Source organism: Gopherus evgoodei, chromosome 12 (genome assembly GCF_007399415.2).
Source record: "Gopherus evgoodei ecotype Sinaloan lineage chromosome 12, rGopEvg1_v1.p, whole genome shotgun sequence".
Taxonomy (NCBI): domain Eukaryota; kingdom Metazoa; phylum Chordata; order Testudines; family Testudinidae; genus Gopherus; species Gopherus evgoodei.
In genome coordinates, this window is record NC_044333.1 from 23,315,858 (window position 1) to 23,338,076 (window position 22,219).

The window sequence follows — 22,219 nt, forward strand, 5'->3', positions numbered from 1 at the left end:
TTTCTTGAAAATAATTATTCTTCCTTATTTATCCATATTCTGTATATACCTTTACTTTTTTCTCCATTGATGTGAATAAAATTACTTCTCTTCTGTACAGATTAACTCGTGCTGACCCTTATTATGGTATTGTAGCTCTTACGATATTTAGTGCTAAGAACAAAGTGACCTAATGCTACACTCTGTGGAGTCCATAATTCCTCAGTTCCCATACTCTACAGTCCCTAACTCTGGCATTCACTCATCCACTAATGTGCCACCCATGCTGCTGCTTCTAATGGCAGGTCTTGTTGCTCTTAAAGGGCACTCTGTTAAGTCTCTTTGGGCTTCTTGTGAAAGATTGGGTGGTTTGGGTTTATTCTGAGATCTTATCCTGTATATGAGTGAAACACACACACACATGGACCCCAAAATGTGCAAAATGGTGGCACTTTGTAAATAAAAATTATACTCAGTTTGGCAAAGGGTTAAGAGATGAAAAAAAATTTGTAAAAATTTAACATTTACAGCTGTATTTTTAATGTATCTTTAGAATCCTCAAGCTATAATTAGAATATACTGTAGTCTTTTCATGACCCAGTTCTGAATTCTAATTTTAGAAATACTTAAACTAAGTATTTAAGTATAAACATGGTTATAGTTTTAACGTTTGACAATAGTTAATTTTAAAATTGTATGAAACAATATGTAAGATTGATATAGATCTCAAACAAGCTACATGAGGTATCTTATTTGCAAAAGGACTAGAAGACTAAGTCAAGACAATTGGTTTCTTGTCATAAAAATACAATATATCCAATTACACAGTGATACAATCTTTCATTTTAAAGCACTGCCACATGATTAACTTTAATGTGATTAGACAAGGTTATCTAAGATCCCCAGTGGGCCATAAGAGGTCCTAGAACAAGTCATGGTTAAAACTTATTCCACTCAGTATTTCCTTTATTTTATAGTATAAAAGTGACAGTCCTCAGTTCAAATTCTATCACCGACCCAACAAGACCAACATAGCAGACAAAGGAAGTTTTGTCAGCACTGTGTAAGTGATTTAAGTTAATTCCTTTCTGGAAAATGGATAATATACCATCTTGGGATATGATTATCTCATGCTGCATATGCTAAACTGGGATGGGACCTGGTCAGTATTTAGTTTGAAGAATTCCAATAGAACCCAGAATGCCCCAGAAAGCTGTGTTGGCAACTCAAAGTGATTCTTCTCTCATAGTAATGTTGAACCAATATAGTTGCCTAATGCTAGGAGAGGCAATAGTTGATATCTATCCAATGAGATCTAAAAGTGAGGTCCTGATTACTTGTACTCATTACAGCTTGTGTGGCATTTTACACAAAGCCTGATACCTAGGCTCAGTTTCCAATGTGGGTATCTAATTGAGCTGGTTGAATAACAAAACTGATTTGTAAATATCTTCATGAATAAAAGCTCTAAATTCCTTCATCTGTAATTCACAAGGTCATGCTGTTCAAGAGTATTTGGACAACTGAGACGAATTCATGAATTCCCAGAGTATCAACAACTTTAACATGAATGAATTCATTGGAAAATTCAAATCAGAAGGTAATTATAAATCCCCTGACAAAGATAGTCTCTGCATCTGTGTTTGTACAGAACCTAATATGAGGTCCAAATTAGAGTCTTAGGATGCTACTGTAACAAATGATTAATAACTTGTTTTTTTGTTTTTCTGCTGTTTCAAATGTTTATCATCCAGGCAGGTATCAGCAACAATGCCATACAATGTACATGTCCCTGCATATAAAAATAGTAACCAGTCAACAGATCAACCCCCAGGTTGAACATTTTGTTCAAATTATAGTATTTGGCAAATGTTAGTTTAAAAAAAAAAGTCAGGATCTGTTCATGAATGATGTCCCTGGGGGCTTGTCTACATCAGAAAGTTGCAGCGCTGGTGAGGGAGTTACAGCGCTGCAACTTTGAAGGTGTACACATCTGCAGGGCATCACCAGCGCTGCAACTCCCTGTTTGCAGCGCTGGCCGTACTCCCGTTTTGTCTCGGGTGTAGAGGATCCAGCGCTGGTGATCCAGCGCTGGTAATCCAATGTAGACACTTACCAGCACTTTTCTTGACCTCCGTGGAAGGAGGAAGCCTCTGGTAATCAAGCTGGTCTCCTTCCCCGGCTTGCTCTCTCGTTCCCGGAACCCCGAGCAAGCAGGTCTCCTTCCCTGCGGTTTGCAGGGTGGTTCGGGGAACGCGAGAGCAAACCGCGGCGAAGCTGGTCTCCTTTCCCGGTTTGCTCTCTCGTTCCCGGAACCCCGAGCAAGCAGGTCTCCTTCCCTGCGGTTTGCAGGGTGGTTCGGGGAACGCGAGAGCAAACCGCGGCGAAGCTGGTCTCCTTTCCCGGTTTGCTCTCTCGTTCCCGGAACCCCGAGCAAGCAGGTCTCCTTCCCTGCGGTTTGCAGGGTGGTTCGGGGAACGCGAGAGCAAACCGCGGCGAAGCTGGTCTCCTTTCCCGGTTTGCTCTCGCGTTCCCCGAACCCCCCTTGAAGCCGCCCAACAGCGCTGCAGTGTGGCCACATCTAACACCACTTGCAGCGCTGGTTGCTGTAAGTGTGGCCACTCTGCAGCGCTGGCCCTATACAGCTGTACTAATACAGCTGTAACAACCAGCGCTGCAAAATTTTAGATGTAGACATGGCTGTCTACAACGGGCTAGCTGGAGTCACCATATGGTTGATTACTGCCTTCTGCTGGCTACCCTGTTAAAAGATTACAGATCTGAGATCTTAAATTTCTCAAAGTGCAGGGAAAGACAGAGGGACAGTCGTCAAAAGCAGTTATCACCTATGAACAAGAAGTTGCCTAACATCTTATCCACATGAGAAAATTATACTGATTTAAGTAATGTCCATACAAAAGAGCTGCAATTTAGTTAGTTCAATTTCTAAATCGATTTAGTTAAATTGGTACAAATTTTCCTGTAGAGAAGGCTTTAGACAAGAGTGACATTATTTCCATTTTTATAAGACATCGTGTAGTATTATAAATTTACTTTAAATTAGGTTATTTTTCCAATGTTAAAGTCTGGTGACCTTTTCTTTGCACCCATTCTTTGGAGCAGGGACATGAAATTTGGTGGTCTTTGGTGGTCTTTGTGTCAGGCATGTGCCTTTTGCCATCCCCTTGAAAATCTGCAAAAATTTGGCCTCTGAAAAAAAAAATAGTTTGAACATGCTAAGTAGAGACTTGAGTATAATCATTAAAATCTCTGCACAGAGCATGTTTGAGCAGCTTATACCTCCTAGTGCTGACCAGACCATATGCCATCTCCACAGACACAGCCTGTTCCAGGGGTGAGCGCATGGGATGATCGCCTTGGGCACCAACCTCCATGAGTTACTGTGCTCCTGAGCTCTTTAAGTATTTTTTGTGCTGTACTCTGATTGGCCAGCTAAGTTTTTGTTTTGTTTGGCTGCTCACAGGGTGCAGCTCTGAAAATATTTTCCCCTCTGGCCAGCAAAAGGCTAATGCCACTCCTGTTCACAGGGCAACTGAGTGTGCGGTATCTCAGAGCTATGGGAGCAAAACAGGCCTTACCAGGAAATGGCTACTCTGGGCCTATTAGGTATCGGGGTAGCCGTGTTTGTCTGTATCCACAAAAACGAGTCCAGTGGCACCTCCGATTTATTTGGGTATAAGCTTTTGTGGATACATCTGAAGAAGTGAGGTTTTTTACCCACAAAAGCTTATGCCCAAATAAACCTGTTAGTCTTTAAGGTGCCACTGGACTCCTTGTTGTTTCTGGGCCTAGGTGGGACTGGTCACTGGAATTCTCAATGATTCCCCCTATTGCCATGCAGTCAGCCTGGAGGAGAAAGCTAGCTGACTCAAATCCATAGGGGACAAAAAGCAGATATGAGGAAGCACAGTATTAGATTAGGACAAGAAGTCTGGTAAGACAGCCAAGTGTGGAACAGAAAGACTGGCTGGATAAGGAGACTGGGTCATGATGGGTCATTTGGTAGTGGGCACAAAAGTGGGTGACTGGGTAACAAAATGGCAGATTAAAATCAATGTTGATAAATGCAAAGTAATGCACATTGGAAAACATAATCACAACTATACATATAAAATGATGAGGTCTAAATTAGCTGTTACCACTTAAGAAAGATCTTGGAGTCATTGCTGATAGTTCACTCAAAACATCCACTCAGTGTGCAGCAGCAGTCAAAAGAGCAAACAATGTCAGGAATCATTAAGAAACGGAAAGATAAGACCAAAAATATTTCATTGCCTGTATAAAAATCCAAGGTACTCCCACATCTTAAATACTGATATATTGGAATTGGAAAAGGTTCAGAAAAGGGCAACAAAAATTATTAGGGGTGTGCAATGGCTTCCACATGAGGAGTGATTAATAAGACTGGGACTGTTCAGCTTGGAAAAGAGACAGCTAAGGGACGATATGATAGAGGTCTATAAAATGATGACTGGTGTCAAGAAAGTAAATAAGGAAGTGTTATTTACTCTGCCTCATAACACAAAAAGTAGAGGTCACAAAATGAAATTAATAGGCAGCAGGTTTAAAAACAAACAAAAGGAACCTATGGAACTCCTTGCCAAAGGATGTTGTGAAGGCCAAGACTATAACACGGTTAAAAAAAAAAAAAAAAAAAAAAGAACTAGATATGTTCATGGAGCATGGGTCCATCAATGGTTATTAGCCAGGATGGACAGGGATGGTGTCCCTAGCCTCTTTTTGCCAGAAGCTGGGAATGGGCAACAGGGGATGGATCACTTGTGATTACGTTTTGTTCATTCCCTCTGGGACATTGGCCACTGTCGGAAGACAGGATGCTGGTCTAGATGGACCTTTGGTCTGATCAAGTATGGCCATTCTTACAGGCTGGAGAGCAAGCCCACTGACACTCACCCATGGCTCCAGTCTCATGGGGGTTGCAACATCATTCGCATTTGGCCCAACCACTCATTCATCACAAGGGAGAGGTGGCCAGGCCAAATATGAGTGAGTGGTGTTATGACAAGGCACACAGTATTTCAATGCCATGCAACCCTGTGCATCATGTTGCAATGCCCAGATGAGGGAGACGGGCTGAGCTACCACTTCTAGGTGTGGGGTGGGCTTACACTATAGCCCCCAGAGAAAAAATTGTGTTGTGCATCTCCTTTTGTCAATTGCATAATATGTTTGAGAAAGCACCACGCATCCACCTAAAGACTACCAGGGAGGGTGATTCCCCTCCAATCCCCTACCCCCTCTTAGTTCCACCACTGTCAGTCTTTCTGGAGGCAGGGCTTAAGTTGTGCCAGTCTGACTCCCCCCCAAAACACAGTCTGGCACAACTTAAGCCCTGCCTCCAGAAAGTGAAATGGAAATCAAGATTCCTGAGTTGCGCCATTCCTCTTCTGTTAGTAAATAACTCTGAAATCCACTGGCAAAGCATGTGTAGAATAAGCACAACAGGGAGATGAGGCACAAAAGACAAAACATATTTCTGTTAAGCTAACAGTTAGTCTGTTCATTTAGGTACCAGAAGTCTGTATGGTGGATTTAAAGGTTCCAGTCCCCTGATGAACCATTTGGGCATAAGTAGGATGTCACATGATGGGATTTGTTTTTTCAGTTTGCCTTTTTAAAAACCTAGCAAGTTAGCACCTCCCCTTGAAAACAAACACTTTAAAAGCTCATAATAAAGGTTACAAAGTCAAGCACACAAAAGTTAGGAAATATCAGAATTAAGGCTGCCCATGCAACTTTAATTCACCCTCTTTGTACATATGCATTATGATACGTTCTTTAATGACATGATCATATGCCATTTTTTCCACAGGACCCCTGCCTTGTCTGGAGCCCAGAATGGACTTGCTCTGGTGATGAATTAGAGTTGTGTAGTAAAGGAGGATGTTGTCCATAGGACTCCAGCCTCATTTGTTGCAGATGTTAGAAACATGCATAATGCATGACATGGGACTGCAGGAAGAGAAATTATGTTCTCCAGATTAAGGCAGTTGATTGCTGCCTTGGATTCTCTCCCTCTTTGCCATTGAGTTCCTAGGATTCTAGGCACGTGACTTAAACCAAAACTTTCCAAAGGCAATTGCTAACTATGTGTTCCTTATTTTCCAGGTGCCCAAATGGAGACTTGGTGTCTGCACTGCGGAAGTCATGAGCACTCTCAGCTGCAAATGAAGTCAGTGAGAGCTTTGCTTGAACATATGAAGTGCTATAGAATGCTAAGCATGCCAAAAAATCAGGTCCTTATCTCAAATTGGCACTCAAAATTAGTGGAAACTTTGAACCTTAACTTCTCTGTGCCACATTTCCCTACCTGTAAAATGGGGATAATATCACCTCTCCAGCTCCTACCAGTGATGAGAAGATACATTCATTAATGTTTGTGAAGCATTCTGATATTATGATAAGAGCCCATAAAAACACCCATGGAGAAATTAATAATTTTGGCTCTGTGGCAGGGTTTCAATCATGTACAGTAAATAAAGTCTAGGGTCATGTTTAACAATGAGGATAAAATACAATATTTAATAGCTGCTCATTAAGGAAGCCCCATTAATCCTGTGCACTGAATGAGGAAGAAATAGTGATCATGTAAGTAAAGAACTTTCAGAATCTTAAATGTATGCTTAAAATACCATACTGAGCCAGGGCCATAGATAGGAAAAAGTGCATGTACACATGCTACTCATTTTCACTGTCAAACTTAGTTTAGGTTCAAATCCTAGGTTTTGCTTTTTTTTTCCAGTAAAACATTCTGTAATCATGAGTCAGGGTCCCAAGATTGGCTTAGAAATCATGAGATTCTAAAAAACAAATTGGAACAATACAAGAGAACCAGAAAGTGAAATCAACTAAAAAATTACTACCAAGAAATATTAAACTGACCGGTTTAATTCCATTTCCTAGATTGAGTGCAATACACATACTGAAATACAAAAAGTAAACAAAAAATCTTACATTAGAATTTTGAAGGCTTGCAGCTTTGAAAATTTAGGTATTAATATCCACTCCCTCCAAGCAAAGCGGAAAGGACAGCATCTCTGATCCTCCTCCATCCCTGCAGTATTCCAGCCTAAAAAGAGAGAGGGCAGGGGATGAAGAACTGCTGAAGCTGCCCTCCAACCTGGACAGGGAAGAGAGGACCCAGCTGCAACCTCTCTAAGACTAGGAGAGGGGGATGAAGGCTCTCAGGAAGAACAGAAACGAAGCTGGTGCGGGTGGGGGATGGGTGGACTGAACTGATGGGTATGCTGAACTAATGGGGGAAGGGTCTGATTTAATTTCTGAACAGGGAGTAGGCAGATGTGAGGGTGTGAGCTCCTTCAGTGGGGTCCAAAAATCACCGTCCAAAATAAATTTGGGAGAGCAGCCAACACTAATTGTCACACTTATTTGGGGATGGGCAGGGGAGTCCAAAAAAAATCAGGTGACAAATAAAACACAATGTAGCCTTTAAAAAATAAATCTCATGATTTTTTATCACTTGAGGTTGGCAATACTAGAATCTCTAATGTACTCATTCATGCCTTTATAATAAAAGTTACCACTGCTTACCTGACTATTACTTCTCAAAACAGTCAGCATTTTGTATTATACAACTTCAAAACAATGGTTTGGGTAGTTCTGAAGATAAGGCACAACTCCTTCACCTCAGAGTCCAGTTAAGGGTGCTAACTAAAATAAATTTGGCACCTTGATCCCAGCTCCAAGTAAACATTAATCAACATTATGAAAACTACCATACACACTTTGGAACAATCAGGAATGACTGGCAGTTGGTGTTCACAAAAATACACTTAGGCCTAACCAGAAACAGTGAATTACCATTTGCTTCTAGAAAAGGGCAACATTAGGAGGTCAAGATTGAAGTAACTGATGAGGCAGCCTGAAGTAGCTTGCTTTTCAGCTTCAGTGCCTACAGATAAAACATTCATTTTCATTGTAGTTAATCCTTTAAGCATCACCAAACCAAAGGCTGTTTTTACCTGCAGATAATCTCACTAAATAAAATTGCAAGTAGGCAACACTGAAGCTATAGGATGGAAGCTTAGCCTCTTATTCCACTGGACTCAGCTAGGGTAGCACTGCCAGATAAACCACCATATCTATTGAGGATCCCACCCCACTGCCCTTCAAGACTTTAAAAGTCCAAACAGTTCAACTTTTATTCACATTTACCCAAATGTTATGTGAGGAGGAGAGATGGAGACAAGTGAATGGGCAGGCAGAGAGGAGTGGGCCCCTCCCACTGTGAACCAAATCCTGGCCAGCTCAGCTTCCTAGCCCACCGCTGGTATCTCTTAGCTTGCAATCCTAATACAACTTCACGTTCTGCTACCACGTTTACCCAGCATCCTGCCTCAAATTAAATCATGTTATCTCCCTCTGAAAGCACTGCAGCTATCCCTTGTTCCCCAGGCTCACTGGGGGTAAAAACCTCCCTCCTTCTGTAATCAGCGCCTAGCCACCCCCCAGGCAGCCCCTCATTTTTTGCCATTGCCAGCCCCGCTACAGGCAGCTCCCTGCCCCCCACTCTTGTCCCAGGCACCCCCCAACACATGTACCAGGCAGCTGACCCCAGCCCCCCGCCCCGCTCCGCTCCGCTCGGGGCTCCGCATTCGCAGACACAGAGAGGAACAAAAGGCACCGCGTCCTCCCTCTCCCCACAGGGGGTCTAAGGCGGCTCCGCGCAGGCAGCGCCGGGGTGACCACGGAAGCGAGCCGCCGCGCAGCCAGAGCCGCCACCCACCCGGTGCTCCCGCTCGGCAGCGTTGTCAGGTATCGGCCCCGGGGCTGGAGCGCGCGGGAGCAGGGAGGCGCTGGTGTCAGGCCGGAGCAGGCCAGGCCGCGGCGTGCAGGCCGCAGAACTGGGCTGTGAGAGAGCTGCGCCATTGGCCGCGGGAGCCTGCGCCTGAGGAGCCCGCCCAGGCCGCTCTGTGTAGCCGAGCCGGTGAACGGGGGGCGCGGGCGCGGCCCAGAGCAGCCCCACAGAGCACCTGTCCCGCTCTTCCATCGCCCCCCTTACTTGCCCTTCCCACCATCGCCCCCAGCTGCCCCTTCCCTCTCCTCCATCGCCCCCAGCCCTTCCCTCCCCATCATGGGCCCCACCTGCCCCTTCCCTCTCCTCCATCGCCCCCAGCCCTTCCCTCCCCATCATGGGCCCCACCTGCCCCTTCCCTCTCCTCCATCGCCCCCACCTGTCCCTTCCCTCTCTTCCACTGGCCCTCACCTGCCCTATTCTCCTCTGCCTTGTTACCCCCTACCCATCCCATCTCCTCTGCCCCTACCCTCGCCTTCTCTCACACATTGCTCCCCTGCCCATTCCCCTTCCCCATCCCCATCCCCATCCCCATCCCCATCCCATCCACTCTGCCCCAGTCCCCTTCACTCCTGGTCCATCTCTAGTTTCTCCCATCACTCCTGTGCCTGCCCATTCACATGTCTCCATCACTCCACCTCACGTAACCCCTCCCATTCCATCTCCTGCCTTCCTTATTACCACCTGCACCACCCAGTCTATGTCCCTTCCCACTCCTACCACTCCCACACATCCCATCTCCTTGCTCCATCCTCCTTTTACATCTGACCATCTCTCTGACCCAGGATGATTATGCACCTGCTCATAACATAGGTTCTCATTTCCCCTCTTGCCTATTCTATATCATAGGTCCCTGTCCAATCCCTGTACACCTACATCATCTCTCTCCTTCCCTTTCTCCATTGCATCACAACCATCTCTGTCCCAGAACCTCTCAACACCTCACTACACTCACCCATCTACATCCTGTAGACTAAGGAATTCAGTGGAATTTATGTTTTCTATGCCTGGTTATTCTAGTCTTTAATGCTATATTCATGGTAAAAATCAATTTTCCTGATAAGGCATTGGACAAACTCTGGCTGAGACTTTTATGCCAACTCTGCTCCCACCTTTCCTGTATTTGATTGATGTGTTGCTTATGTGCCTGTATTGTTGGGATTTTCTACACAGAGATCATCAGAATTTTTAAGAGACGTGTTCATGGTATTCTAAAAATGATTTCCCTCTCCTTTATTTCTGGGGGGAAAACATACTTAACTCTGTCTTCTCCACGTCAGTCTAGAGCTTCTAAGGTCTGGAGCTCCACAAACTCTCTGAGGTGCATTTGGGCACCTTTAAAAACAAACAAACAAAAAAACCACCAAAAAACTGTTGCAGTCAGCTGTGGCTCACTTAGGCAAGTCTACACTACAATGCTACTTCAGCACAGCTATGCCACTGTAACACATCAGGTAAAGATGCACAATGCCAAAGGGAGAGCGTTCTCCCATCAGTATAATTACTTCACCACTGTGAGAGGTGGAAGCTATGTTGGCAGGAGAGTTTCACCCACTGACATAGTGCTGGTGTCGACAGCGCTTAAGACAATGTAATGTACATCACTTGGGAGTGTCTTTTTCATACCTCTGAGCAATGTAAGTTACATTGAATTAAGAGGTATTGTAGACCAACCCTTAGAGCAGAGGTGAGCAATAATTTTCAGAGGGGGGCCACTCCATGAATTTTGATGGGTCATCATGGACTGCACATTTCTACTATATTATTGGAAGGGGTGCGGGGTCTCGGAGCTTGCTCAGGAGTGGCCTCTCAGAGGGAGCTTGCTCAGGAGCGGGCTCCAGACTGGGGCAGGGGACTGGGGTACAGGAGGGGGCAGGCTCTGGGAGGGAGTTTTGGTGCAGGAGGGGGTTCTGTCTTGGGACAGGGGATTGGGGTGTGGGAGGGGGTGCAAGCTCTGGCCAGGAGGCGCTTACCACAGGCAGCTCACAGCAGGTGGCAAAGTGGGACACCCAGGCAGGCTGTTTTCCTGCGGTGGTCATACACCGCTCCTGGAAGCAGCCAGCTGCTGGCACAGTGGCACGTCTCTGCCCGTCCCTTAGGGGATGGGAGGCAGCGGGTCTCCGTGCGCTGCCTATGCCTGCAAGCACCGCCAATGGGAGCTGTGAGGATGGTGCTGGGGTGGGGGCAGCATGTGGAGCTGCCTCACCCCTCACCAGGGGCATGCAGAGACATGCTAGCAGCCGCCGACCGCTTCCAGGAGCAGTGTGGTGCTACGCCAGGCAGGCAGCCTGCCTGAGCGCCCTGCGGGACTTCTAGCCTCCTGGAGATCGCGACGGGGCAGCCAAAGAGCCTGGCAGGCTGGACAGAAATGTTAGACAGGCAGGATCTGGCCTGTGGGCCGTATTTTGCCCACCCTTGCCTTAGAGACTAACTTTTAAGTAGCAAAGCTTGGAGTCTGAGAATGGTGACTTATTTTTGCATTCAAAGCTAGTCATTGATTTTAAAAGATAAAAGGACTTTAAAATTCAAGCAGGTCATTATTTATGGACAATGCGTTATGTAATAGAGTTTAGGGAACAATCTTGCAGTGCACTGATTTTGAATATTTACTGACTGACTGTAAATAGTTTCTCCCCACATCCCGTCTCTGGTTTGTGATATGTTTAAGCTATATAGTACACTAATATTACAAAAGTTGAGGATATTTTTTTCAGCTGTATAACTAAATTAGTTGTGCTTTTTTAATGGTTTTCCATCACAAGTTTTCTTTGGTGTAATCACTTTTGCACCTCATGGGCCCCCCTCCTGCAAAGATTTGTGCACATGCTTAACTTTGCATATTGTGAGTAGTCCTACTAATTGCATTGGAACTACTCAAAAGCCAAGATTTTCAAGTGACTAGTGATATAGATTGCCCAACTGAGACACCTTAAAAAGCGACTGATTTTTAAGGGGGCTTCTGTTGAGTACTTTTTGAAAAGTAATTCCATCTCAAATTTGACACCAGAAATAACTAACCACTTTTGGAAATCTTATCTACCATGTGTAAAGTTATGTATGAGTGTCAGTCTTTGCAGAAGTCATGTCAGTCTTTCCGTTGCATTCTTTTTGATGTCTCTGAGCTACAGAGAATGACACTCTTGTTTTTGTAAAATATTTTGAATTACTGTACCTGGGTATAACATTTTAGGCCTCAATGCACAATACAATATGCTTGAGTGTTTTCATGGTTTGTCACACACTTTTTTGATATTTGATAAATTTTTGGCAAGGAATATTTATTGCTTTGTATGTGTGTTTAGGAGTGAGACTGAAGAATAATGTATGAAAGTTATTGACATCATGACAACCATCCGACACAGAAAGGGAATAAAAGTCACAGAAGTTGCTGAAGATCTGACACAAGAGAAAAATGTGAAGCCTGATGGAAAAGTTCAAGCTGGTGGGTAATTATAAGAAATGTCATATTGTGGACTCTCACTAATGTCAATGTTTTGGTATCTACCCTTATGCACAGATGAAAACTAGGTATTGTACCAAATAGTTATCCAAGTATAGCCAAATCTTCTTTCTGATCAAAGCTACTGTAGTCATAGGGACACTGTAGATTACTGCGCTAGATTCTTTTACCTGTTTTCAAACTCTAGTTTAGGTTACAAATGAAAATAATTTTGTGAACTTCATAAAACCCAGTACACATTTAGCAGAGTTCATCATCAGTTACAGTTTTTGCTCAAGAGAGGCATAGGACTGGAGTGACTTAAACCAGTGGTTCTCAACCTTTTTCTTTCTGAGGCCCCCTCAACATGCTATAAAAACTCCATGGCCCACCTGTGCCAACAACTGGTTTTCTGCATATAAAAGCCTGGGGAAGAGTGAAGGGGTAGTAAACAGGGCACTTGCCCAGGACCCTCCGAAGCTACATTGCTCAGGCTTCGGCTTCAACTCCATACAGTGGGGCTTTGGTTTTCTGCCCTGGACCCCAGTGAGTCTAACACAGAGATGGGCAAACTACAGCCCGTGGGCCGCATCCAGGACACCAGCTGTTTTAATCCGTCCCTTGAGCTCCCGCTGGGGAGTGGGGTCTGGGGCTTGCCCTGCTCCGGTGCTCCAGCTGGGAAGCAGGGTCGGGGGCTGCTCCACACAACTCCCAGAAGCAGCAGCATGTGCCCGCTCCAGCCTCCTACGCCTATGGGTAACCAGGGGCTCCACTCCACATGATATCCCTACCCCAAGCGCCACCCCTTCAGCTCCCATTGGCCAGGAACTGCGGCCAATGAGAGCTGTAGGGGCAGCACCTGCGTACGGGGCAGCGCACAGCAGAGCCGCCTGGCCACGCCTCTGCATAGGAGCTGGAGGCAAGACATGCCACTGCTTCTGGGACCTGCTTGAGGTAAGCACCCTCTGGAGCCTGCACCCCCCCCATGCCCCAACCCCCTGTCCCAGCCCTGGTACCCCTCCTCTCCTCCGAACCCCTCAGTCACAGCCCAGAGCACCTCCTACATCTCAAACCCCTCATCCCCAACCCCACCCCAGAGCCTGCACCCCCAGCTGGAGCCCTCACCCCCTCCTGGACCCTAACCCCAATGTCGTGAGCATTCATGGCCCACCATACAGTTGCTATACCCAGATGTGTCTCGAGCCAAAAAGTTTGCCCATCCCTGGTTTAACGCTGGCCCTGCTTGGCGGACCCCCTGAAGCCTACTCGTGGCCCCCAGGGAACCCCAGACCCCTAGTTGAGAACCAGGCAACTCACAATTAAACCTGGAAAATGTATGCTTCAAACACTGGAGGCTCATACAGATGATTTGAGTTGTGATTCTTAGGTTTGAAGACCTCTGATAGGGGATCATATCAGCGCAATATAAGCACAAGTAAATTACATGTGGTGTCAGAGGTTTAATTGAAACCATTTTTGGCTTTTGTAGATGTAAGTCAGACTCACACAGTACTACCTTCAAAATGTCTTTTGTTTTGTTGGTTTGTTTATGTAAATGAAGGACAAAGGGAAATTCTTTCATGGAAATGCCTGAGAGTTCACACCATTTGTTTTTATTTTTGTTAGGGTCACATTTTCAGTCTGCAACCTCAGATTTTGTGCCTGCAAAATTGGGTCCACCTGCATTTGTGCACACACTTTGAAAGGTGGGCAGCCAATTTATCCAATTTGTGTGCATAGATGTAAATAGGCAAAATACAGTTCTGGTATAAGTGGACAAAGCCATTGTCTTCAGCTTCATTGAATCACACTTGCTTATATTTAAATTGAATTTTGTCCAATGTGACAGGTAGCCACTTATATTGGATATGCATCCACATCACAAAAAGCAGGATTACTGAAATCAACTTGAAAAATATTTTAAAACAAAAAGTGCACATGAGCAGTAAACTGAGTTGCTTTATTTAGAAATGCAGTCTCTGCATTAGTCTATAATCTTGTTCTGATGTCACCAGGTAGTCATCTGCAATTCAAAGCATGACATCATCAGAGACTGCTTTGATCAGTGCTCAGCCTCAGTATGGAAGTTTATTCAACCTGAAATGCAGTTTGAAAAAAATCAAAAAATAAAATAAACTTCTGAACTTGGCTGCTTAAAGAAAAAGATTTTAATATCTTGCTTTGTAAGCTAACAGTCATGCTGTAGTTCATTAATTAAAAACAGTGCCCTGGAGGGTTTTCCAAACTCTTTGTAATTTAGATTTATAAATTAGATATGGTGTTTATCTAGATCTGTATTAGATCATAGGGCTGTTTTAAAAACTGCAACTTTACATTTTTCCCTTCAAACAGAGACTTTTTCATTCTGTATGTAACTAAAAGATTGCTACACAAGAAAATCACAAGTCCAGTTTCCATAAAGCAGTTTGAGAACAAGGCTCTACAAGTCCTAGACCTCACTAGTGGTGGTTCTGAAATCCATTTAAAATACCTAAGTAAAATGGCAAGCTTCACAATCCCAGAGTGAAAGTGTTTTTCTTCTGTAAGTTTACACAGGTGGAAAGCTATGGAAGAGACTTTCACTTACAGTTGGTGGAACTGTTGCCATATCTCTTGGACTTCTTACTTCTGTTTATGTTGCTACTCTACATGAAAATGACCTGTGGTTTTCCAATATTAAGGTAATGAAATGATTTTGATAATTGCATCAGTGCTTTTCTAGGACACTTTTTGCAACATGAATATTTGCAGTAGGCTATATACTTTAAAAAAAATCTTTGTCTTGTCACTCATACTGAAAATATAGAATGTTCTATCTGAAGACAGGTGTCAAGGAGGGTCTGTGGGGATGTGAGAGAGCACACATTTCCCATTTTAACTTTTTCCCCCTACTTCCTCACATTGAAAACCTTTCAGTCACTTCAATAAGTACCTTTCTCTTAACTATGCTCTAAACACATTCACACAACACTCTCCCATTATGTTCCTGCTGTATTAATAGCTCAAAATCTTGCCTACAAATGATCACCTAGTAAAAGGCAAACACACTGATTTCTCAACATTTTAAAAAGTATTGTTTTAAGATAAGAAATGCCTTCCCAAAATCCTGGCATGCAACAGTATTATTTCTGTAAGAAGGTCTTTAATCTGAATAAAGAAATATATCTATAAATGATCCTTCTAATGCAATTGGGGTACTGATAATCATCAGTAAAACAAAACTCTAAGTCAGCAATAATATTTATTTTCACATAATAGCATCCTTTATCTGAAAATGTAAAAGCACTTTTCAAACATTAATTAAAGACCTGAGAGAGAGATGGGATTATCACCATTTTACAGACTAATAAATTGAGGCACAGGACAGGAAGGTCACTGAAGTCATTGGCAGAATTAGGAATTGAACTCTACACTGAAGTACCCAGCTCAAACCGCTAGATCTGTTACACTGGTATGTTTTTTTAATGCAGTACCTCAAATGAGGATGAGAGATGTAACCACTCCCACTCGTCTTTGAGGTTGTGAGGTAGATCCTTTCACATAAGCACTTTATTTCTCTTTCAAGTAGAACAGACAGTATCAAGACAAATCAATCTTTGATTTATTGCCAGTTTCTGGAGCATAAATAATGACTCATGACAGTCCCCCATAAAAAGCTTGTGTCCCATTTTCTGGGGCTTGCCAAATAGGTCTGCTGGGGGTGTGGCTAAGGCAGCCAGAAAATGGACTGTTTCCCCATATGTCCTTTCAGCAGACACCACATTGGAACTTGGAGCCCACAATTGTACTTCAAACTGCCCCTGACAAATGGACCCTTCCCTCCCGCCCCCCTCCCCAGAACTAAGGCTGGCAGTGGTAAAATCCCTTCCTTCTCAGGGCATGCAGCTTCCGACCCACTCACCACCTACCTCATATGCAAAGGATGTGGTTGCTGCAGGGAAGTATACTTCCCTCTGCCAATACAAGCAAATTTGGCTCATTAGCTCCCTAGAACAAAGTCTCTCTCCAAGGGATCGTAAAATCTAGCAAAGATGATTTAGCACAAACAGATTCTCTACTCAGGTAAAAATCCTGGTTCTCAGCCAAATTCTCTTCCAAAAGGAAAAGACTTACCTCCTCAAACTCAGCTTTATGTCGAGTTAGTTTCACAGCCTCAGAAATACTTGTGCTGGTAGGAACCAGTGTGTGTAGGACTTTTCCCCTTCCAAGAACCAGTAATGACAATTTTTTTCCCAGTATTGTTGCAGAGGAAAATAATTGTTATGCTGATGTCTAAATCAAAGAAAAACAAAACAAACAAACAAAACAGGTGAGTTACTTTACTGCGAAAACACTTAGTCCTCACTGGTAGGTACCATATATACACACCATATTTTACCTAATTATTAGAAAACATATTTTGAGTATTTATACTGTAATATACTTTTAGCACGTTAACACCTTTTTTTATAATATGCACCTTTTTGCATTTCCAAAAACATTTTTATACAGGTACTAAGAGTAGTAGTTACCAGTTACTAAAATAGTTACTGCCAAACTGCATGAACAACATTGTTTTGTGGCAGCCTCATCTTTCTTTGGTTACACAGGTAGAGATGTATACCTTTGATAAACATGACATTCACTTTCGACAGTCTTTACTTTTTTAGGTTAAATACGAGTGTCTACAAATCCACATATGGGAGTGAAAAGATAAAACGTTTTATATTTACCTCTGAAAAATTCAATAGTGTGTGAATTTGTTGTAACTTACACAAGATGGCACTAGTGACAAATATGTTTATTATCATAGTTATGTTACTCAGAAATGGACAAAATGCACACACCATTTTTTTCTTATTATTTCTAATGGATTAGAAATAATCTACATTGTAAAATAAACTTCAGATATTTTTCAGTGATACATTCTATTTATTGGAGTGTACTCTGTGTACAGGCTCACTTTACGTTCTAAGAAAATAAGCTATCCATTTAGTAGATGTTAAGGGTCATATTTTCAGTGGGCTTCAGATTAACCTTTAACTTTGTAAGCACAAATGTTAAACTTCGACTTGAATAGGCAGACAAGTATTTGCAAAACTAAACTTGTTACGAGCAGTAACCTGATGCGCTTATACCTATTTGATCATGCAAACTTAGAGGCTATTTCTATAAATTTGGCTTCAAATTATTTAACGTGACTTAAGAACAAAGATGTTAGCCTCTGCTGTTTGTGCTTTATTTACCAATTAAGGAGGACCTTGGGTGATTCAAAGCTGCAGCCATGTGCACTCTTACAAGGTACTGTATGTCCATCAATAAAAGACATTTAGACACAGGGGTGTCCATATGTAGAAAAATCTTTTTTCATTATGTTTTTCAAATAGTATATACTGTATACAAATACAGGCAGTGAAATTTAGTATATAATAATTTAGCTCTCAAAAGTTATGTTGAAAACAAATGGAAATGTCTATATTTTCTTGAACTTTTTTATGGTTTGGCTGATACATATATTCCTGCATATTTTAACTAAATTTCCTCAAAACTGTGTAGCAATATGCCTTATTTTTCTAGAGGTCTAAATGCAAGTTTTATTGCATGTAATCTAATCTTTGACACCAAATTATTGTGAGCCTTTGCTGAATGAAGTGCAGAGATTATTATGGGATTTGTTTGTTTTATTTACTAAACATGATATATACTAGAAATGGAAGCCATACCAGCAAACACTCAGTGTTGCATAACGCAAGGACCTACAAAATTCTGTAACATATAGCCATTGTTGAGAAACAAGGAAAATGTCTATTATAAGAGAGAGTTCATTTCTTTAAAAATGCTATTGAGCTATAATACATCTATTTTTAAATGGCTTTGATTGAATAGGTTGTTAAAAATAAAAAACAACTAGTTTTTACATTTGACAATGATAAATACTTTAATACATATAAAAATTCCATAAAGCCACCATGAGTGGGATTCACACAGTGGACTGAGATACTGTGCTGTCTAGTGGAATTCACAGCTCTGGGTAGGTGGCCAGGATCCCTATACAATGCACAGGGAGAGAGAGGCATCTAAAAAGGAGATTCACAAAAGCCAGCATACTGAGTGGGGAGCTGCCTAAGCTAACTAATAGGAAATGTTCAGGAAAGTGGTGTGGCCTAAGCCTTGTTCTCCTGCATGCCACGAAACAGGTGATCTGGAGGTGCGGGGAGGTGCAGTTCAGCGGGGCTGCTGGTAGATGGGAGGCACTGGGTGTGTGTGGGGGAAGATAACATATTACTGTGGCTCTTTGGCAATGTACATTGGTAAATTCTGGCTCCTTTTCAGGCTAAGGTTGGCCTCCCCTGTTCTAGAGGTATGTAAACAAGAAGTAAAAAAAAATTAAATTGAACAAAGGAGGAGTACAAGCTGAATAGCAGGAATGCTTTTTCTAACAGTGAAATCTATTAAAACTATTTCATTAATAGAAAAAAGTTTACCAACTTGTAACATTGTGCATGATCTTTAAGGTCCTGATCCAGTGCCCGTTCTTTGGAGGGCATTGGATCAGCCTTTAAATCATAGTGAACTCTTAGGTAAAGTTAAATTAATATTGAAAATATCATTACAATAGGCTCAACTTCTTGAATAAGTAAATTGCAGTTTTTGGGTGCAGCATTAATTACCACAGGTTTTGGGGTTTTTTAGGTTTCTTAACATTTTAAATAGAATTTAGCAATAAACCACCTATTTGTTGGGCACTGTGAAGGATCTTTGTTGTAAAATATTTTTAAGTGAGCAGTCTGTTCTGGCACTGATAACAGGAATATTATTATTAGCATTTTCATATATTAAAAGGATGATCTGTCATAAAGAATAGCTTTTTATTTAATAGAGCTTGGCTCCTCACTGTGCTATGCCTGAGTTTTGCTCAGATGCAGTGGTAAAGTGGAACTATCAGGGATTTAGTCATGGACTCTTGATTCTCAGCTGCTTGGCCTATGCCCAAGACAAGTTAAAGCTGTCGGGGCAGATTTAATGTACATCACTTATGCAGGATCTGTCAGGGCTATAACAGTGAAGAACTGAACATGGTGGCAACTCGGTCATTCCCACTTCTCTATCATCTTATGCCAGAGAGGATCCCCTCACCTCCTCTCCACAGAGGACAATGCTGTAGTGAAAACCTTTGGCCCTATTTTGGTTTTTAATTAGGTGTACCAGAGAATCTGGGTCACTTATTTTTGCGTATATACCCTTTAGGTTTAGAAAATGGAAGCTTTATTTTGAATTAGTGTTCCAATATGGTGCATTGATTTGTTGACATTCCAATTGCTTGGTTAGAGAACTGTGCAGAAAATCCACCAACTTTGTTCAGCTTCAAGAACTCAAAGTGAGAAACATGTATTTTATACAGCTATGTACCGTAACTCAAAAATAAAGAATTGAAATTGATATTTATGAACCTACTGCTAATGATGGCCTTGTTATAGAAATGTGTTATCGGTTCTGCTATGGAAGGCCCCTCTTGAAACCCAATTTTCAATATCCTGCAACAATGAGAACAGCTTTACTGTTGCAATAAAATACTTCTTTGCAGATAGTCTTCCTTCAAGAGGCTAGTGATAGCACCTTCTATAGTATGAATGAGAACCTTGTTAATGAGTTAAATATACACACTCATCTCTGTTTACTTAATTTAGCCATGGTAATTGCAATAAGGGAAAGCCAATCTTGTACCTCTCATCACAAAAATAGAAAAAAGCTAGTATCTAAGGACTGTGACGTATGCTATAATTTAGATGCCATGAGAAAGAAGTCACAGAATGACCTTGTCCAACAAAACAAAGGATAATGTTTGCATTCAATTTTAACAGTGGAGCCTGTAGTCAGTTGTCCTGGCTAGATGACATTGAAGAAAACACTGGGCTTGAGTCTCCTCTCACTTCCACCATCCAGCTCCATTTACTTCAGTGGACTTACTTCCAATTCATACTGGTGTATTTGAGTCTTGATGTTCTCACTTGTTCTGGCTAATCATCTGTTTATGTCTTCTCATTTCACATGCTAAATCTCTAATGGAGATGAACAAAGAAGCAGGAAGCTAGTATTCAAAGTTCATAATAACGCAAGTGAACAGGTGTAATCCATTAGGAAAAAACCAAGCTGAATCAGTACTTTAGTATTTTCCTCCTGAAGAAGTGTCACTTCCAGTGTTTGGCCAGCTATATATATTGCTTGGCACCCATACCCTATATCAAGAGTCTAATCAACATTTGAGCGGGAGTCATGCCATTCTAACAGATGGACAGGAGGTTAACCAGCCAAAAGACCATGTATGTGCATTAAATATGTTTGCTGAGGGCATGATTCCCAGCCTGGAACATTGATAGCTGCTGTCTATATTGAGTTTCCACTTGTCTAGTTGAAGAGATTTGCTAATCTAACTGATCTGCATTGAAATTTAAGACTTAAACAAAATATATATAATTTTTTCAGCTACACAAACTATGCTTTGGTCTTGTTAAATCAGATCAAAGAATGCTGGATGAAGGCCGCCAGTGTAATTAGGTACATATTTGTGCTGTTTTATATGAAAAGCTTCAATTCATTTTAGCTGTTTTCCTAAATTTGGTATGATTTGCTTAAGAGAGTTGAAGAAACTTGTTCAAGGACTTTCACTCTTAACTGTGACTAGAGCCCTTTCATATGTTGTTTTCATTGCTTAATACTGCAATAGATGAAAGACTTGAGTTCAAAAGACTACACTGAAAATGTGCCACACAAGTATGGACTTTTGAGAGTAAATGTTAAGTGAGTTTCCAGGGGAATTCGTTGGGAGAGAATAATGCAAAAACCCAGCATTTTGAAGCTATGCCTTGAAGAAAGGGTCATTATTGACTGGTTACCTGCTACAAAAGGCTGAGAGTAAAGGCCAACCATGGGGAAAACCCAGCTGTGGGTGTTGAAGGACTAAATCCTACCAGAGCCCTAGGGTGGAATAGGAGATGACATCTGGTAAGCTTCTTTGCATGTGTATAGGTTCTTTTATTGTGTTATTGTCTTTTCTCTGTAATACTTTTACCTTAAAAATAAATGTCCTTGTTTAGAAGGAACTGTGGGCAATATACTGGTCATAGCCCTTGAACAGAAAGTAAAACAGGTCTTTTAGGTATTCTAGCTTTCTGAGTGTATCACAGAGTAAGGCAAGACATTGTGGAGCCTTAAAAATGCATGGTCAGAAAGGAGTGAGGTGTGGGTTTCCACTAGGCAGAGGTGGTGGCTAGGAGCTGGAAGACTTTAAGTGGATGCCATTGGTGGCCCACAGAGGGAGAAATACAGGTGCAATTGCCCTGAAACTGTAACAAATATTGTTGAGCATGGTTGATATGGAAAATTCTGATGTTCCTAATGTATTAATCACCATAGTCCACACAAACTCTCCAGTTGCTTTCCAGTATACTAAAACATTAGTGTCAGTGGACTACATTGACTTTGTGCCTTTTGGTATTTAATACCATACTAAGCAAAACAAATAGAATGGAACCAGATCATAATATGGGAAGGCTGCAGTTTCTAGTTTTAAATTCACCACTACTACAAAAAGTTCTCAAAACAGAAGCAACATTCTGAAGTGTTAAAGTAGAAGGAATTTTTAGCACTTAGAATTTATTAAGGGCGGGAGGAGGTAATCACAGAGGGGGATCTAATTAGCAAAAATGCATTCAGACATGATTAATATGTAATCCTTGCACCAGCTGTCTGCAACCAAATGCTATTTATATTTTACGACACAAACACTAGTGAGTTTTACATCTGTTTCATGCTAAGATAACATCTGCTTTACTCGTTCACCACACTTTTCCAGTTCAATGGCAATTTATACTTTTCTTAGTGTGCCATGTCAATAAAAATATATACTGTTATGGGTAAACACTTTGAGTGCATGTTTTACTTTTATATGTTCAACTTGTGCAATG

The 22,219-nt window shown here is 42.1% G+C and overlaps 2 protein-coding genes and 1 long non-coding RNA gene across 5 annotated transcripts in view; 2 read left to right on the plus strand and 1 right to left on the minus strand.

The window, feature by feature from the left end:
• The window catches only part of ZNF507 (zinc finger protein 507), a 47,893-nt gene extending 41,559 nt beyond the window's left edge, over positions 1-6,334 (plus strand). Inside the window, exons 5-6 of one of the 2 annotated variants that reach the window (XM_030581236.1) lie at positions 1,475-1,579; positions 6,130-6,334. In XM_030581236.1, coding sequence (XP_030437096.1) covers positions 1,475-1,544 — 70 coding nt within the window. In that variant the 3' untranslated portion in view covers positions 1,545-1,579; positions 6,130-6,334. Of the gene's footprint in view, positions 1-956; positions 1,037-1,474; positions 1,580-6,129 lie in introns of those variants that run through there. The other variant, XM_030581238.1, reaches the window with a different exon arrangement.
• Positions 1-8,895, minus strand: part of LOC115660174 — a 32,099-nt gene extending 23,204 nt beyond the window's left edge. The window contains exons 1-3 of the long non-coding RNA XR_004002771.1: positions 8,768-8,895; positions 7,843-7,933; positions 6,976-7,090 (exon numbers count right to left, since the gene is read on the minus strand). This is a non-coding gene — a long non-coding RNA (uncharacterized LOC115660174). The remainder of the gene's footprint in view (positions 1-6,975; positions 7,091-7,842; positions 7,934-8,767) is intronic.
• DPY19L3 (dpy-19 like C-mannosyltransferase 3) overlaps positions 8,346-22,219 on the plus strand; it is a 47,774-nt gene continuing 33,900 nt past the window's right edge. Inside the window, exons 1-3 of one of the 2 annotated variants that reach the window (XM_030581239.1) lie at positions 8,346-8,796; positions 12,139-12,278; positions 14,823-14,956. In XM_030581239.1, coding sequence (XP_030437099.1) covers positions 12,161-12,278; positions 14,823-14,956 — 252 coding nt within the window. In that variant the 5' untranslated portion in view covers positions 8,346-8,796; positions 12,139-12,160. Of the gene's footprint in view, positions 8,797-12,138; positions 12,279-14,822; positions 14,957-22,219 lie in introns of those variants that run through there. The other variant, XM_030581240.1, reaches the window with a different exon arrangement.